Below are 18132 nucleotides of genomic sequence, written 5' to 3'. Positions count from 1 at the left end.
ATGACCTTAAAATGACCTTTGACATTTAGAAGTGTGATAGGTTAATTCTGTAAAAAGGTCATGTGATCAAGACAGGTTGCCTACAAGTACCATCAAGGATAAGAAGAAGGATACAAGTATATGGGAGTTACTCAGAGTTGTACAAATCATGGCTCTGAGGTCTATCAAAAGCCTTCACTGAGTATAAAAAAGCTTTATAGTGACTATAAATGTAGATACTGGCTCACAGGTCTCTGGTAGGAGGCCTGAGTGTAAGTAGCCACTCTAGCCGGATTGTGTAATGTGCAAATTAATATACGTGATATCTTTACTGAATAATCGTCAGCATAAAAATATTGCTTCTGTCTTCAGGTTTTATGAAAATATTTATGAAATTTTGGACGTTTAAAAAAAAAATCTTATTATAGCATTATAAAAAAGTAGACAAGAATTCTTGGCTGCAATTATTTTATAGTGAAATATTGTTATTTTGCATTAATTTTTTAGGAGCTATGTGACACTTCATTACCAGTAGTTTAAAATGCTCATATGATTTTCTTGCTTTATACCCTTCCCAGCATTTTTATTTTTTTGCTGCTAGGGTGTCCTGGTTGGGTACCTGATTTTGAGAAGAGAAGCTTGCTCCACCTCAAATTCCTGTTATGTCAGACCCTTGGTGGGATATAACAAATCTGGTATCATTAGTCAGCTGTTACTATTATTATCGTTAGTTTGTTGATCCAGAACTTGTTACATAATTAGCTTCTGGAGTTTATTATAAGTTAACCTAGTTAAGGCTTTAATACCTCTTTATTGACATGTCATTTGAAGCTTTTTCGTGAGAGAACAACTCTCACATTTCGTTACCTTATAATATCAAAGTTTTTTGGTCTTTTTTAGTCAACGTTTTTATTATACTACAGTGTTTGGGTTTATTAAATTTATATTTACAAAAAATCTAATTTATTAGTTATTTTAATAAAATCATAAACATTTTCACATGTTCGATATTGAAAACGGTCAATACCCACAATCCCATAAAACAACCGCTTGCATTCAGATGGAAAAAAGATGAATGCTGGCGGAGCATCAGCAGTAGATAGCGAGTTAGAAGCTAGTTTAGACGGTCCGCCATCACAGGAGAGTACGGTAGGAGTGAGCCGGCACGAAAAAAGTTTAGGATTGTTAACATCGCGTTTTGTTGCTTTGTTGCAATCAGCTGAAGATGGAATCTTAGATCTCAAAGCGGTAAGACGAAAAACGTTTTGCCTATAATGTGTAGTACCTATAAGCTTCATCATTCGATTTATGTTTTCGTAATTCTGCGAAGAGGCTTAGTAAGCAAATGCGTTGTTGCTCTGTTAAATTCTCCACCTCGTGTGACATGCTCCAATATGTTACACAAGTCCTGATGCATGCAAATACATGTATATAAAAGCATACCCATCTGCTCAGCATGTCAACATCTATCTGCATTATTTAATATTTGTAATCTTTTGGTAGAAAGATTATGGCAATATATGAATGGTGTTTGTAAACATACAGTACATCAATGTAGTAATATACGCTTGTTTATTTACATATCTTGCTTTGCATTAGTAAACATTTTAGCTTGTTAGTTGATTCAGTGGGAAATCTATGTATACAAGTTTAGCTTCATTTTTATTTGTACTGTATTGTCCTGTAACAAAACATTGGGGATCGTTTTAGGCAAAGTGTTAGTTTTTTATCTAGGTGCTAAAACATGGTGGCATGAAGTAGTTTGTAATACCTAGCATAGACCAAAACTTTCAGGACTGTCTCGGATCAATCTAATTTCAAATGATATCTGGTTAATTGTTTGCACGTAATGTTGAGTATGGTACTATATCTAAATATGAATAGTTAATGTCTGACGTTATAAAACCTTCTTAGATTTTGCTCGATGCTGTAGTTGTGATTTGATTGCCATTTTGGTGCGTGACCACCACCTTGTTCATCAAACATTGTTTCTCACCAACAGCAATTATATTTTGTTTGCATTTTCATCTCATTTCACTCTATTTTGTTTATGCTTGTCTAGCACGCATGAAGATGTTTTGACATATTTTGCTAGCTAGTTACTTGATGCTAAGATCTCACTACCAGTTATATATTAGAACACTCTCCTTTTATGACATTCCGATCGATGCATTATGAGTATCAGTTTTTGAGGATTCGGATTATTCGGATTATTTTGAATCTTGAAACAAATTTGTTTACTAAGATTTCAAAGTTAAATCAGTTTGACACTTTAGTAAAATCCCAAATTAGCCACAAAATCTTTTATATACTAAAACACATCATCTGTTAAATATAGTATCAAGATGCCCCTACAATGTAATCTTCTTTTATGTAAATGTCACTGAATGTAAAGAATTTGTTGTTTTTGTTTCACAGCACGTAAGAAGTTGTAAATAATGTGAATCATCAAGGCTGTGCAAGTTCTCAAATTCGATTTGAATAACTAGACTCCCTTATTTAGCCTTAAAAGTATCACTCTCTTGCTGCACTTGGGAGAGAATACAGTGTATAGGTGTATTTATTATTTTATTTTTATTTTAGGCATATCCAAATTTGTTTTTTCTTCTTTGCAGCATGGCCCTTGCTGTAAAGGAAAAAAGTGAAAAAGTTGTTTGGAATTGACATTAAAGGTGTGCACTCTTCTTTACTTTAACATAAAATTACTGTAATCATGCACTCTAAACCAAGAGTAAACGATAAGAAAAACTGAAAATTTCTCAATACCCAATAATACCCAGAGTTACTGAACAGGTATTAACTTGAAAAGTTAAATTTAGTTTTGTTCATTTTGAAGAGCCGATGGGGTGATTTTTGGAAGATCATGGAACGGATTACGCTATTTACATGCATTTTATGCTTTGTATAACGTAAAATCTTTGTAACGTGAATTTTGTCGAAATAGATTTTGTTCTACTGTATATATTCGTAAGATACTTGAGTCATAGAAACACTCTTACTTAACCTTAAACAACAGCTTGTATTGTATTCAGTTGGAAAAATGATGAATACTTTCGAAAATAATTTATGATTTAAATTTAATTTACTTTGAACAAAAACTTGTAATTACAACTCTCGCAAAGATGACAGCCAATCTTTGCAATTACAGTCAGACGCAGTAGTTTCAAGCAACTATTGTTGCGCCTTCTTTGCTTGGAAATGAGTAACAAATATTCACACTCTGCTCATTTTGTGCGGTAAGTAAGGAGGCTGACAGTTGGAAGAAATACAATGTGTGAATGAAAAGACAGTGGCGTGTGAATAGTATGAACTAGCTGGTATAGAGAAACAATGGACCTTCAGTTCTAACTGACACCTTATTCATTTCATTCATTCAAGCACTTCTCTTTCACTGATCTGCACAATGCTCTAGATTCAAAGAAGTTACTTCATTCCATTTACATCGCACTACATTGTCACATTGTCCCTACGCTAATCTAACTTAGATTGTCCTCGCGGGAAGTATTAAAATTTGAAGATTGCTTGTTATTTCTGTTATTAATTTACAAATTAGTATTGTTAGCCTGTTGTTATGTTCGAGAGTGACAAATCTGGTGAGATCACAGCAGGATTTGTTTATTTACTGCAGTCACTTTTAAGGTATTTAAGGCATTCGCTTTTACGCAAAAAACGTTTTTTGATAGGCTGAATTAACATAGCCATCTACATGTATGTTGGTGATCAATATTTAGGCACATGTAGTCTATTATGAAGAGATCACTGCATGCTAACTATCATTTCAGCACATTGAAAATGTTATTTCTATTTGCCTTGAAATGGAGGGCGCTTTAGCGGTAGCGCAGCTATAATATGTAAAGCTGCAGCTATTGTCACTGGCTCCCTGTGAAAAACATTCATAAATTATACCTTGACCTCGTCAGGTGACTAATACACTGTAGTTGACTGTTATTAAAGTTGAATTTATTGAAGATTATACATATATATGTTTGCAGGCAGCAGATGTCTTGGCTGTCAAACAGAAAAGGCGTATATATGACATAACAAATGTTCTGGAAGGAATTGGTTTGATAGAAAAACGATCAAAAAACAGCATACAATGGAAGTAAGTAGAATTACGATTTATAATGGTTTCTGTAACAAAGGAGTTAAAAATACTCCTGAGGATCACATGAAAGTTGGTTTACTAGTTTTAACCAAGGTTGTCACTGCATATGAAGCGTGATATTGCTAAAAAAAACTTTGTGAGCCGTTTACTTAGGTGGTAGGTAATGCAATCACTATAATTTGCATCATAGTCGTATTTTTAAATGAATATGACAGCAGTTATTCTCTCTTGCTGCCTTTTTCTGGTGCGACCCATTGTTAAATTGGTAATAATATTGAACATTATATATCATGAGGAATGCAAGTGAAATGGCTGGAAATTCATGGAGTGGATATTTTGCCGTTTGAGTTGGAAAAATATACTTTGGAAGAAAGATTTTTCTTATTTAAATCATGTGGCTGTGCAGAACAATTCAAAGAAAAAATTTTGATGTTTTTCTTTCCTCATTACAAAATAATATAGCAATATAAGTGCGAGCCCACAAGCTGAGAATTATGCCTCCGATATTTATATAATGGTCAAGTGAAATATTGTGCAGAAGGAAAATTTATGACCTATTCACTGAATGCTTGAACAGCTATGCTAATGAAATGTTGGTTTGGAAAGCATTCACATAAATGTGGAAGTTACGGTTAAATATATAATACAACCAGTTCTTTGGTTTTTCTTAGGGTAGTCAGAATAAAAAAGTTGATAATTCTTAATTTCGTAACTAGTAACCTCAAACCTTTCCTTATGAAGTTAATTCGTTATGAGATGCGCTTTGTACATTAAAACATTCGTGTGCTGTATACAATATTCTCTTACTAATACACTAATTCATTCAATGTGTCCTACACCCATGATAACTACTTAATAAATACAGCAGGTAGTTAACATATCATTAAAAAAATACGTTATATAACCCGTATAGAACTAAATTTAAAATACTACATAGAGTAGCAATCAACACATGGTTGCTGATGTTACTTTTTGTTAAAGACATGCGAATGGAGGTTTAGTATTGACCATGTGTAGGTTCAGCTGTAGAAGTGATGATGACGTTAAAGTATGTTATACGGTAAGGTATACAGTAAGTTATACAGTAAGTTATAACTTACTGTAACTCGGAATAACTGATGCTTCGGCTAACTTAGTTTATATATTGTCGTTTTTGATGTTTTGGTTTTTAAATATTGACTCAACATCTCCAGTAATTTTCAACGTAAAAGCATTGAAAATTTCTCAAAGCCTTGTAGTTTTATAAAAAAAAGGGACCTGTGAAACATAAGATTTTTTTACCAAGAATGTGTTTTCAGGTATACTTAATTAACTGTGGTATATATTAAAGCGTTACCATATAGTTATGTGCTCTGAAATAAGCTACAGTGTATTCTTATGGTATATGCTCCAGCGTGTTACAGTTTTTACATAGAAAGAAAGTCTTGGAACTAATAAACTGTGTCTCTCGAGGTCTGGCTCTCTATTACGCAGGATGCCAATTGTTAGAGGTTACATTTGCTTTTTTTGTCTAAAAACTGTGTCACACACAGTTGTCTTTAAACTGTCTCAAACTAGTTGATACTAGATTTTAAAGAAGTTTCCTTGAGGATATTTTAAGCAGAGATTTACATTTTGTCATTGGCCTCTTTTAACCACTTTCTGTGACAGAACTTGTTGCAAAAATTTTTTTCCAAATATAGTCCAATTTTGACTTACCCAAATTTTAACCCAAAGTAATTTTCCAAGTCCAATTTTTAAAGTTTCTCAAAATATTGCTGTTTTAAATGACAGTGAAGGTGCTAGCAATTCTACAAATTAAACATAACAAAATATGAAAATAAATTAACCAACTCAATTTGGACATTGCCTAATCGAAGTTTGAGTAAGTTGCTATCGCCACCTATATCTCCAAGCCTACGCATTATTCAGGCTACACTGCTTTTCTGGTGTCTGTAGTCAAGTAGCAATAAAAACCCTCTCAATGCTATTATCAGGAGTGATATATACATGTGTATTTGCCCAACTTTTATAGAGCATTTCCAGTAAACCTTCCTCGGGTCGGGTTATGTGCTGAGGTACTTGGTGTACTGATGATTTCAGTATCAATCGAGTTAATGCCGATGTCTGTACTGGAGCGGTTGTGTGATTTAGTGGCTATGTAGAATGATGCAAACATCCAGTTACAGCCCAGTTGTGTGTCTTCCTTGACAACAGGCTACAATTGCGAAAATCATCTTTTTGCAATCAAGAGTTTTTATCAGACAAAAAAGTTGCTCATCAGTAACTGATACCTACTAGACAGCAAATAATGGGAAGGATATAAACAAAATAAAATAAACTGTTTTTAGCTCAGCAAGCATAATTTTTAGTCACCACAGTACGTTTAGTTATACCAAATTGCAAGAATTATTCACCCAAAATAAGCACAGCACAATCTTTTTAAAGATAATTCCAGAACTATAGCATTTGGTTGGTACGCCGCAACCAAATACTAGTAACAAACAAGGCTGTGTTAACCAATCATAATCTTAGCTGGGTACCAAAAGTTTTCCGTTTCAAGAAACTACTACGTATCGCTGGAGCCTCCCATTGATTATTTCACAACAGTAATAGATTTAAGCGAGTCTCTACATTTATTTATAAAAGGAATTACTGACCCAAATTGAATAGACAATTAGTAATTCATTGTTTATTATTTGTTACCCTAATGAATCATAGTCGTTCAGGTAGCTTCCATTCTATCTTTGGTGTCGTATTTGATTTGGGTACGGGTATCAAGAACCTGGAAAACTCGGGTTACCAATTTTCTCTGAAACTTGGTCTGGTAATAGGATAGGCCTTTTGTTCAGTTGCATCTGAACATACGCTAGTCTTAAGCGGTTTTGTATCTGCTTGATGCGTTCTGAGAGTTTTTTTAAATGGTTTTATCATTATTTTCTTGGTAACACATACTGCTTATATTCTATTGATATCAATCAATATGGGCCACTTCCACCTATAGTCATGAGAACAGCACACATTTATATCACCACCCTTGAGGTATTCTTGTGTATTTGAACTATTGCAATTGTCTCATATAGAGTATACTGGGATAAACACTGTTAGGTGATCCCTGTTAACAATGCTGGTCATTGTCCTTGAATCTTAAGTCACTATCAGCAGAAATAAAGTACAATTTTTTACTCGCAGATATGTCATCATGTCCATCAATTTTTAATTTAACAATTTCAATTTATATCCAGTGTTTTATTCTTTTTTCCTATGACACGCCTGTTTCGGTGCGCTATAAGCGTTATACATGTATGTTACCAGACGCTTTGACTCCGAAGTGCACTTGCTCAAAAATCTTTTCGCTGTGACATACAGGCATGTGTATGAAGGTAATTGCGGAACCATTAAAAGTGGCCCTCAACAGAAATGGCTAAAATTAGCCAGCCAGTGATTTCATAGTTTAATGCTCTTTCTTTTGCAGAGGAGCAGGACCTAGCAATTCTTCAGGGGAAGTCGCCAGTCGACTGACTGCTTTAAAACAAGAGATAGACGATTTAGACGCGCAAGAGCGGACTTTAGACCAACAGAAAAAACACTTACAACAGAATCTTCGAAATGTTTCTGAAGATCCACTGAACTATCAATATCCTTTTCTATTTATTCCAATCTTTATCGTATATATATATATATCGTATGAGGAATTGTTCCTATTTCTACTTTTAGCGCTCGGGACAAACAATTTTTTTGATGTTTTAAGCTTCCACGATGAATTAAAGATGAACTTCAACAAAATTTTAATACATTTTATCAAAAATTATCGCTATTTTTCTATCATTTGCGACTTTTTTTATGTTTGAGCTGGTCTGACTGCCAAGATATTACAACATTAAAATCAACAAAACTTGATCGCAACAATAACAACTAGTGACATCATTTTCCATGCATTTTTTTCTGAGCGTTTTAACTGCGATCAAGTTTTGTAGATTTTAATTTCAAAACATTCTTGGCAGATAAATCACCTCAAACATAAAAAAATTCGCAAATGATACTTTCTGCTAGAATCTACTAAAGTTTTGTGTAGATTCTATTTTTTAAATCAACTGAAGATAGTTTTTTTAATAAAGAAAGGCAAGCACTGTCTAGTAATCTTTAGTAGGCAGTACATTTGTGGTCATAATTCATGTCCTCTTGGGTGCCTATGAGCTCTACCTTCAAGTGGCTCATAATTGGCTAACTACGATCATATCTACATGTCACTCTAGTAGAAGGTGCGGAGGGTGTGTCATATATTAAATCACTTGTTGATAGTTATCTGTCTGATAGTATAGCTGAATGGTCCTACCTTGCTTCTCCATCCTTGTGTAAATGGGTCTGTCGCTGTTTCCTGGAGGTAATTTTATACCTTTTCTAAACGTATATCGTACTTCTATCTTTCATGACTTCAAATACACAGATAGAGAACTCAATTGAGTTCTCTATCTGTGATTCATTTGAGTTCTGTTGATAGAGAACTCAAATGAATCATGAAGACTAGCTGGGTTCTCGGAGTCGGATATTCTTGTTTGTTCATGCCGATCTGATGTGTCTATCGCTTTGTTTCTTGATTAGTTTGTTCTGTTGTTGCTTTAATTTGTGTAGTCTTATTTAATGATAACATTTTACTAAGAATTGTTCCTTAGCACATTGCACAGTAGCGTATGTAACGCATGAAGATATCTGCAACAGTTTTAGAGAAAGGACATTACTCGCAATACAGGCTCCTTCTGGCACGACACTAGAGGTGCCAGTTCCTGAGGGTGTATGTTATTATTGTCTGTTATTATTGTTACTAGTCTTTCAAATCTACTTTCTTTTTCTTCTTGACTAGCTGTTGTTAGTTAGTAGTTGGTGTTAGTTGTAGTTAGTTGTTGTTAGTTGTTGTTAGTTGTTGTTAGTTGCTAGTAACTAGGTTGCTGCAGCAAGTGCAACATATGGGGTAATGAGCATTTATTCAGTCATGGCATTTCATTGGTATTAATAATATTCTGACATGTTTTGTTTTGACAATCTGGTGTCACCACTCCTTTAGTAATATTCAACATGTCATAGGTGCAGGCATGGGATGACATTTTATGTACCATATATTGCAGGTGATGGGCAGTGCTAATCATTTATATACCATACTTTGCAGGTGATGGGCAGTGCTAATCATACAACTGCAGGACCCTCTGACTTGAGAACACAAAATGTAAGTAAATTTTCTACAAAAGGGAAGATTCTTTTTCATTCAAATTTTCAGTATCCTTTAGATTTATTAAAAAGTAGCGTAAGGAGTGTTTTTTAAAATTAGGTTGGGTTCAGGTTAATCTGAAATGCTACTAAGCAAACTTCCTGATGCTTACGTTCATTAGGATATGTTGTTTCACATGCATTAGGATATGTTGTTTCACATGCATTAGGATATGTTGTTTCACATGCATTAGGATATGTTGTTTTACATGCATTAGGATATGTTGTTTCACATGCATTAGGATATGTTGTTTCACATGCATTAGGATATGTTGTTTCACATGCATTAGGATATGTTGTTTCACATGCATTAGGATATGTTGTTTCACATGCATTAGGATATGTTGTTTCACATGCATTAGGATATGTTGTTTCACATGCATTAGGATATGTTGTTCCACATGCATTAGGATATGTTGTTTCACATGCATGCTGCTGAACTATCAGTTTTGATTAATATCATAGTAAGACTCACTTAAGAAGCATCAAGCTCTTGCTCATACTAAAGTTGACAAGAGAGATGAGTTTTCATAACGGTTATTTCTAGTATTAAAATTGTTAAATTACTAAAAATCATATGATTTTATTTTTATAAATTTCATAACCTTTACATTTCATAAACCTTTATATATTTTGATTTATGCCAAAAACTATCCTTATTTGTCTACCTCGGTCTATCTTGAAATGCTGCCAATGAAGCTTTCTTACTGCTGCATATGCCCTTCTTCGTGCAAGTGTATAGGCCTATATATAGTGAAAAAGGAAAATAGGTTATTTTTGTATTTTAGTGTTGTTGAAATTAGGACTTATGGCATGCATTTCTTTTGTAATTTGTGGACAGGTTTGATCAGAACACAAATAAAATTTGATTGTTATCTAGATTTCGGTAGGACGCAATAAGTATGATAATCAAGCACTCGTTATTATATTCGTAGTAGGACTAGCTGTGCTACCCGGCATTGCCCGGGTAATAAAAAGTCTTTGGATAGAAAATGATTTGTATTTAACATATAACAACATTTGCCATTTTAATTTTCAAACTACTTATCATGGGAGAAGTGTTTTGTGTAGTTGAAATAAATTAAGAGAGAAAATAAAAACAACTGCAAAGGTTTTCAAACTTTTCCAACAACTGTAACTTTCAAACTTCATATTATGAGGAAAAAGTTTTGTGCAGGACAACTAAATTAAAAATAAATCAAACAACTAAAGGTTTTCAAACCACTGTAAATTTAAGATTTCATAACTTTCAGCGGCGTATATCTTTTAGTAACGTACAGTGGAACCTTGGTTCTCGAACATAATCCATTCCAGAAGGTTGTTTGAAAACCGAGTTGTTCGAGATCCGAAACAGTTTTCCCATTAGAATAAGTGTATGTAAATTTTAATCCGTTCCAAGGCGAAATAAACAACTTCGGTAAAGTATTTTTTCTACATTTTACACCATAAACTGTACTGTATACTGCATACTATAAATAAAAACGGGTAGCTATAGGTCGTGTTTAATATTAATAAAAGATTTTTTATTTAAGTTGATGGAAAAGAAAACAAAAGTAAACATTTTGTATGATTGGCTCTTAAAACATCAAAAACATTAAAGGTTAAGATGCAATACCAAAAATTGGAGAAACTAATAATGGAACAGCAAAAAAATGCAACAGATCAGTTACATCAAAAATCGTAGCAAAAAGAAAATATAAACAGCAATGGCACATTCACTTCACATCTTTGAAGGAAAATTCTCCTCCAAAACAATTTAGGGTAACTCGACTCGAGGGGTTATCTCCCTAGCAAATCTTTTCAGCGGAGGAGACGTCGTCCTAGATGGTTCCTCCCTTTATGTAAAGAATTTATGAATCGTAAATCGCTTTTCCATTTGTTAACGAATTTTTCCATGCTGTTTCCAGAGCTGTTCCAGTTCCAATGCGCATGCTCCGGTTTGGTCGAGAACTGAATTAATGTTCGAGGTCCAAGGCGAACAAATCTCAAAATCTTTGGTCAAAAACTGAGTTGGTCGAGAACTGAAGCATTCGAGAACCAAAGTTCCGCTGTATATAATCAGTCCACAAATCGCCAAATTTTAAGTTGGAGATAAATTATTGTCGCTATCGTGGGGCCAAATAAATTAGCCTTAATGAAAAAAAAACGAAGAAGCATCGTGTTGCATAAACTTAGCTCCCAAAATATTTCGTAACAGGGGCATCGTAACGCGTGGACGCAAAGCTAAAATAATTAGCACCGCGCATGGTGTATGCGGTATATACAAATGTGTCTGATTACCATGCCGGTCTAGCACAGTGGTAGAGCGTCTGGATAAAAAACTTGTTGATGCATTGGTCGTGAGTTCACATCCATCCGAATCCAGAATTTTAATATCAAGATTTTAACAACTATAGCCGGAATGCAGACAGGTGACGTACTTTGAGAAATACATATAGATTTGTTTTATTAATGTTGAATATTAGTCTACCTTTTACAAAGTTCTACAAAATCCACTAACCAAAGAAATGACATGGTAATAATGCATTAACCATAGCTATCAACTTATCTAAGAAGATGGCTGGCTGGATAACTATGAAGACAGTACATTGAGTTTGTCCTTGACCTGCGCTCATGCTCATGGCCTACTTATGGCAAAATGGTTACAAATGTTTGTTCATAAGAAATGGCTCCAGATTAAATAAAGCTGTCTTGTAATAATATTCCAAATTGTTTAAACTCTGCCACTATCATATCATGTCTCTTGTAATGCGGAAGAACAGCAGAGAAAAATAAGGGTAGACTTGGGGAACATTTTTTATCATCTTGTCATTAATTTGGAGCTGTCTTTGTTCATACAATGACCGTTGATGCGTTCTCATATAGTAGAGTTTGTAACTAAAGAAACCTTGTTTTAATTTCTTCTCTGCATATACAAGTCAATTTGTTAGACGCATGATATGATAAGCAAAAATTTATATTAGCAACATCCTCTTAGAGCAACCGACAGTCGAACTTGTTAAGTTAAACAGTGAAACACATTCACATCGAGCTGGGATGGCCAGTATTCCAGCAGCTATGACCTTGGCTTCACAGGCCATGTCTCTAGGTATGCGGAGCAGCCATCTTTGTGGTGAAAATAAATATATGGCCTCATAATTAGTCATGTGCATATGTGGAGTATTCCTCTCTACCACTAACATATACACATGCAGTTATATTTATCCTTTCTTAATTTTACAGGTTTTAAAAAGGAAATATCAAATACATTTAAAAAGTGACTCTGGACCTATAAATGTGCTATTAGTAAATAAAGACTCGGAAGGCTCTGAGCCTGTCGCTGTTCCGGTACCTCCCCCAAAAGAGAAGACTTTATTATCAGTACAGCTATCTCCCTCACCCTCATCATATATGTCTATTCCTTCCTCGTGCACCGACCCTCCTTCCGCCAAGAGACTTGTTCTCGACAGCCCAGTGGTGAGTTCATCATTCCTAGCCTATGACAACATCAAGTCTACCATTCTCAAAAATAAAAACAATTTGATGGTTTTGTGATGGTGGTCCAGTGTGGTATCTCAAGAAGGTTACTGTACAATATCACTTTTGTATTTCAGAATACCATGTACTGGTTTTTAATGCTGTGTTAATCAGCACTGTCGCTGCCAGATAGTCAGTCACACCTTCTGCTGTAGTTTCACACTAAATTTGGCTCCTTCAGCATGAGCCATCATTTATTGAAAATCAAATGAATTACTGCCTCCGACTACTTGAAGTTTGTCTTGCAGCTTCTTGACATATTTTTACACCGTACAACTTGACGTGTATTTCACCACCCCTAGTAATTTATGGAAACAGCAGCTATGAAAAATGCTTATCTTTAATAGTAGTTTCAATTGCATTTTAGATTCATGATAAACGATGTATTGTTCAAACGCAACTGCACTCCGATGGCAGTCGTTATTGTCAAATTGGGTGTTCAGAGAAAGAGCCATAACGATGTTTGAATGTTTTTGATAAACAGTAACTTGCCCAGTCGCATAATTCATAAATAAAATGCAAGAAAATTGACTCAAACAAATGCGTAGATGTTCACTCTATATGATATATAGATATATACTCTGTACCATTTCAACTGTTTTTGGGTTTGGGAGAAAAAAAAACAAAACCAAATGATCATCATAGGAGTCAGTGTCATTTTTCTTGGCCGTTGAAGTCTGGTACAAAGATTATCTAGCATCAAAATCCTATTTTGTTGAAACCCATTTGATAGGGTGCGGGCTTTTCTGAAAAAGAATAGTAGTCTTGTAATTTTAATATTGACCTCGTGTAGTGAAAGCTTTATGAAAGGTTTTCCAGTCGATAGAAGTGGAATGAGTCATCAATTTCAAGAGAAGGTGAAAGAGTAGTGTTTCTAGATTGTGATTCAACGAAGCTTCATCATGCGACTAGAGCAGAGAACTTGATTCATTTAAGTTTCCCTACCTAAATTCAACCAGATGCCTGTGACAATGGGCAGACAAATACGAATTTAATGTGAAATCATGTATGGTATGGCAAAGGATAAAAAGTGAACGTTCGCACGCTACTAATAGTCAATGTAGTGGACTGATTTGAGTGCCAACGCGTAATGTTTGGCCTATTTCATGAGAGCCAAAACAATATTAACTGCTCAAACGATTTTAATATTCCTTCACTATGTCCTTTTGAGCATCATATTGGTGGTAATCAAACAATTTGAATGACGGGATTCAATATGCTGTGCAGTGATGAAATGTGAATCAACACAGTTGATGAACATAAAGTACAGTATGTCGACAGATTTAATTACATTAATTTATTTCCGAGTGTCCAGGAACAAAATCTTCAACATAGCGTTGTCTCATTGACACTTTAAAAAATTTATTGCTTGTAGAATATGAGTCACCAGGTTAGTCAAGCATGACCCTGATATTTGTGTCACTTCTTTGCTGCTTCAAATATTGAAAAGCTAAAATAAAATTGTTGTGCTTGAAGACCAAAGATCTTGGCTCATGTTATCTCCTCACATTATATTGTTTGTATTCTTGTTGATGACAGCATATTTGGTCAACTGAAGGTCCTAGCAGTTTCAGCAGTGCGTTCTTTTCCTTAACACGAGGGAAAGTAACTCCTGACCTTTTCATGTGAAGCCGCAGAATGCGATTTATTAGATCTTGTATATGAACGATAAGCCTTAATAGAATTGTGTTTGTTTGACAGTCTGTGATACGTGAGAGTTCCCTATCAACAAATGGTACTTCACCAAAAACAAGGCTCAGGACCTCACCACGCACCAAATCTTCTATATCAATCAATAATGGTAGGGACAACCTGATGGTTCATATACATGTAGGAGCGTGTTGTGTAGTTGTTCAAATATTTTATAAGGTTTTGTGGCAAACTTCAGCTTGCTGAAAGGTAAAACTTATTCGCCTAGGCAACTCAGATATCACAGTGAAACTGATATGCTTTTGTGAAAAAGATTGTGGATGGAAAATATATTTTTAATTCTGCCGTAATTTGGTAATAAACTACCGCCATATGTGGTCAGTCACAATATCACAAGTCACAATATGGTATACAGTGTATACGATCTGATGTCTTCAAGGACCTTTTCTGTAATTATAAGCATATATCAAACAACAAAGTTCTATTTGCTAACCAGTATTGTGGCTGTTTCGTTAGCAAATTTCTGAAGTTTTTAGTAGGAAATTCATTTATTTTATGCCCACTGGTTGCATTTCATGTCACTATTTAGTGGCCAGCCAAATCTGAAATGCTTGGGCCATTATTATTTTTAGTGAGCCTAAATGCTACGCCAACCAAGGCGAGTGTTGCTTTTTTGCATACCTTGAAATATGAAAACTGTCCAATTTCATTAGTTTATGGGAAACTATTGCCTCGTCTGTTATGACGATATTTAGTTGCAGCAATTGAATGTGTCGATGGTTTAGGGGAGACAAATCCAATATTTATTTTATTAAAAAGTGAAAAAAAGGTTTTCACTGCTTGATTATTAAAAATATTCTCCCATTTCTTCTTTAAAATAGTCTGTTTATGTTATTAAATTCCAACATAGGTTTTTCAGTTACATACACCTGATGATTCATGTCTTTCAGTGTTGCATTCTATAAAGGAGGGAGACATGCAAGAAGAGGAAGCAGAATTAGTCACTCCAGGAGGAATATTTTCTAATACACACCAGACTGAGTACAGCGTTGATGAGCTAATGTCATCTGAGTGTAAGTGTCTAGTTGTGCGTAGTTACTGCGTGTGTACTTATTCTGTGCGTACTTACTGCGTGTGTTCTTAAACTGTGTGTGTATAAACTGTATAAACAATACAGTTTATCTAGCCTATAAAGTATTTGTGAGTATTTCTGCCTTACCTTTGTGCCTGTCAGCTATTGGCTATTTCATATGTAGTGTAATATGGTTGTTTGTGGCAGGCCGCTGTCATTGACTCCACTCTTCGTCATGCGCTGGTTAAAATATACCGTGAAACCATTCAAATTATAATTCAGTTATAATTAATTAATAATTAAATTAACAATTCACTCAAATTATTCTACAGCCCCAAAACTGGTGCTTGCGGGTCATAGCAATAAAACTGGTGCTTGCGGGTCATAGCAATAAAACTGGTGCTTGCGGGTCATAGCAATAAAATGAATGTGTAGAAAAAAAATGAACTGATAAAGAACAAATCAATAAAAAGAGACTTTCAGTGTTACTTGACCTTAAAAATGGCCGAACATAATATAGGCTTGGTGATGCGGGTGTGTGCAGGTAGAGGTGGTGATAGAGAGAAGTGGTATAACTTACTCTAATTTGGGCTAAGTGAAGGTTAAACTAGTTTTACAAATTGTTGATTATTTTGTATTTCACAATTTTTAGTTTCGTTTTAATTTTCTCCTTCAATTGATTTTCTTTCACGAAATTGCGATGCTTCAAAAAACTTGAAATGCCATATGCTGGCAGTCACTTGGTATGCATTTGCTCATATCTTACATCGTATGATAGAAATACTCGTATGTTAAGGCATCTGAGTACAAGTTTTACTGTAACTTGCAAATATTCATAATTCTAATCTAGCAAGTTGTTTAGTTTGTGTCTGTTTGGGTGTAACTTCTTTTACTCGTTTAGTGGCATGAAGTCTAAGAAGTTCTAGGTTTCTAGTTCAAAACTCTTTTATTATATAAATCAATTATTTTGCCTGGTCAAACATTAAACGGTTTAATGTTTAAACAGATAGCAGATACATTACAAACACAAACCTTTTAAGTTGGGATTATGAGCTCAAAGACACATAATGGACTAATAATCTGAATATTTCTCCTGAAGTATGTTAAAACTCACTAATTGCATGGATTGACTGTCTTTGCTACGAACACAGTCTAGTGTTCAACTCATTTATCATGAGTTCAGTTCTCCATCAAGACGGTGATAGAGCAGTCACAAGTGTGCTCAGACTCTTGTTTTTTCAACTCTTCAAGTGTAAAATGGGATATGTACATGTATAGCAACAGTCTCAGAAGGGAGTGTAAAATAAAAGCTGCTTGAATATATTTGTTGCTAAGCACATAATATTCACATATTTAGAGAAACCTTTTTCTTTGTCATTTTGAATACACAAATCTTGCATGCTGTTTATCTGCTTGTATTTTTGACTAAATGTGAAATCATTTAAGAGGAGTGAATGAGTGCGCAGAAGCACCCCGTGCTTTACACAGCTTCATAAATTGTATGGTCATGGTTAAAATGGTCTCTAAAGTAGGAGTTGTGTTATTTTGTACAAGGGTGTTGCAATTCCCAATTGAAGTTTTCAAATGTTGATATAAAGTTAGTCATTCATCTCTATATATTCACAACAGTATTAAATTTGTTTGCAGAGAATAATAGGTCATAGAGTTGGATAATTGCAATATATACTGTGTGTAATGACCATATCTACGAATGTTCTCACATGTGTATGCTTGTTGTATTACAGTGTTCTCGCCACTTCTAAGACTCAGTCCACCACCTAGTGAACGGGATTATTGCTTTAACCTAGATGACACAGAAGGGGTAGCGGATTTATTTGACATTGTGAACTACCCTGCGTAAAGCACAATCCGTTACCTCTCTTCATCCTCGCTAATCATTTGCTCAATCTTTAGAAAGCCATGCAAATTTATTAGATATTTTCTCCCATTTCAACAGATTCTGGTGTTCTAAAATGAGTGACACGCTTCCTTTTTCATGTGCGCCGTAATATCAGAAAATATTTGCTATTTGCTACTTTTTTTCTGGAGAATGGCCGGACAAGTACTGGTTTTGTCAACCATTTATGTTTTATTTTAGATTTTATTTTCGACAATATCAGTTGCTTACTTTTCACAGTAGATTTGCTTCCATGTCGCCACTAACTTTTAGCAATGAGTAATTGTTTTCTCACAAATTCCCCATTAATTTATTTATCCCCACATTGAAGAAAGCAACAGATAATTCATTATTTATATGCTATTTGGCAACAGGCAAGCCATGTACCTCAATATTGCACAAATCATTCAGATGTAGACATGGGAAGTGTATTGAATTTTATTGGCTATATAATTCTTTGTACAGTTTTACAAATTTCATGTATATATTTGTAAATACAGCCAAACAATAAAGATTTAGTTTTTTAAGCATCTCTTGGTTTTTTGTGCTATAGTATTACTGTATATATGTATTATTACTATCAAGTGATCAGGTTATATTACTGTACATATGTATTATCAACTGATCAGGTAGTATTACTCTACATATGTATTATTACTATCAACTGATGAG

General features: G+C 34.5%; 1 protein-coding gene across 1 annotated transcript; it reads left to right on the top strand.

Annotated features, from left to right (window-relative positions):
• Positions 1 to 1047: 1047 nt before the first annotated feature.
• LOC137389921 (transcription factor E2F5-like) lies at positions 1048 to 17955 on the top strand. Its single transcript, XM_068076105.1, has 9 exons — positions 1048 to 1227; positions 3972 to 4081; positions 7539 to 7700; positions 8747 to 8855; positions 9228 to 9284; positions 12548 to 12781; positions 14543 to 14642; positions 15442 to 15564; positions 17309 to 17955. Exons 1-9 carry the CDS (start codon positions 1051 to 1053, stop codon positions 17422 to 17424), a joined length of 1188 nt encoding a protein of 395 aa, XP_067932206.1. The 5' UTR covers positions 1048 to 1050; the 3' UTR covers positions 17425 to 17955.
• The last annotated feature ends 177 nt before the right edge of the window (positions 17956 to 18132 follow it).

The sequence above is a fragment of the Watersipora subatra genome, chromosome 3, assembly GCF_963576615.1.
Source record: "Watersipora subatra chromosome 3, tzWatSuba1.1, whole genome shotgun sequence".
NCBI classification, from domain to species: domain Eukaryota; kingdom Metazoa; phylum Bryozoa; class Gymnolaemata; order Cheilostomatida; family Watersiporidae; genus Watersipora; species Watersipora subatra.
Note: the sequence above shows the minus strand (reverse complement) of the source record. Positions and strands in the feature narration are given on the sequence as shown.

Coding starts and splice junctions, on each gene's coding strand:
- LOC137389921 (XM_068076105.1), top strand. CDS start 1,051: ATGAATGCTGGCGGAGCATCAGCAGTAGATAGCGAGTTAGAAGCTAGT. Junction 14,643..15,441: donor TTCTATATCAATCAATAATG/GTAGGGACAACC, acceptor CATGTCTTTCAG/TGTTGCATTCTATAAAGGAG. Junction 15,565..17,308: donor TGAGCTAATGTCATCTGAGT/GTAAGTGTCTAG, acceptor GTTGTATTACAG/TGTTCTCGCCACTTCTAAGA.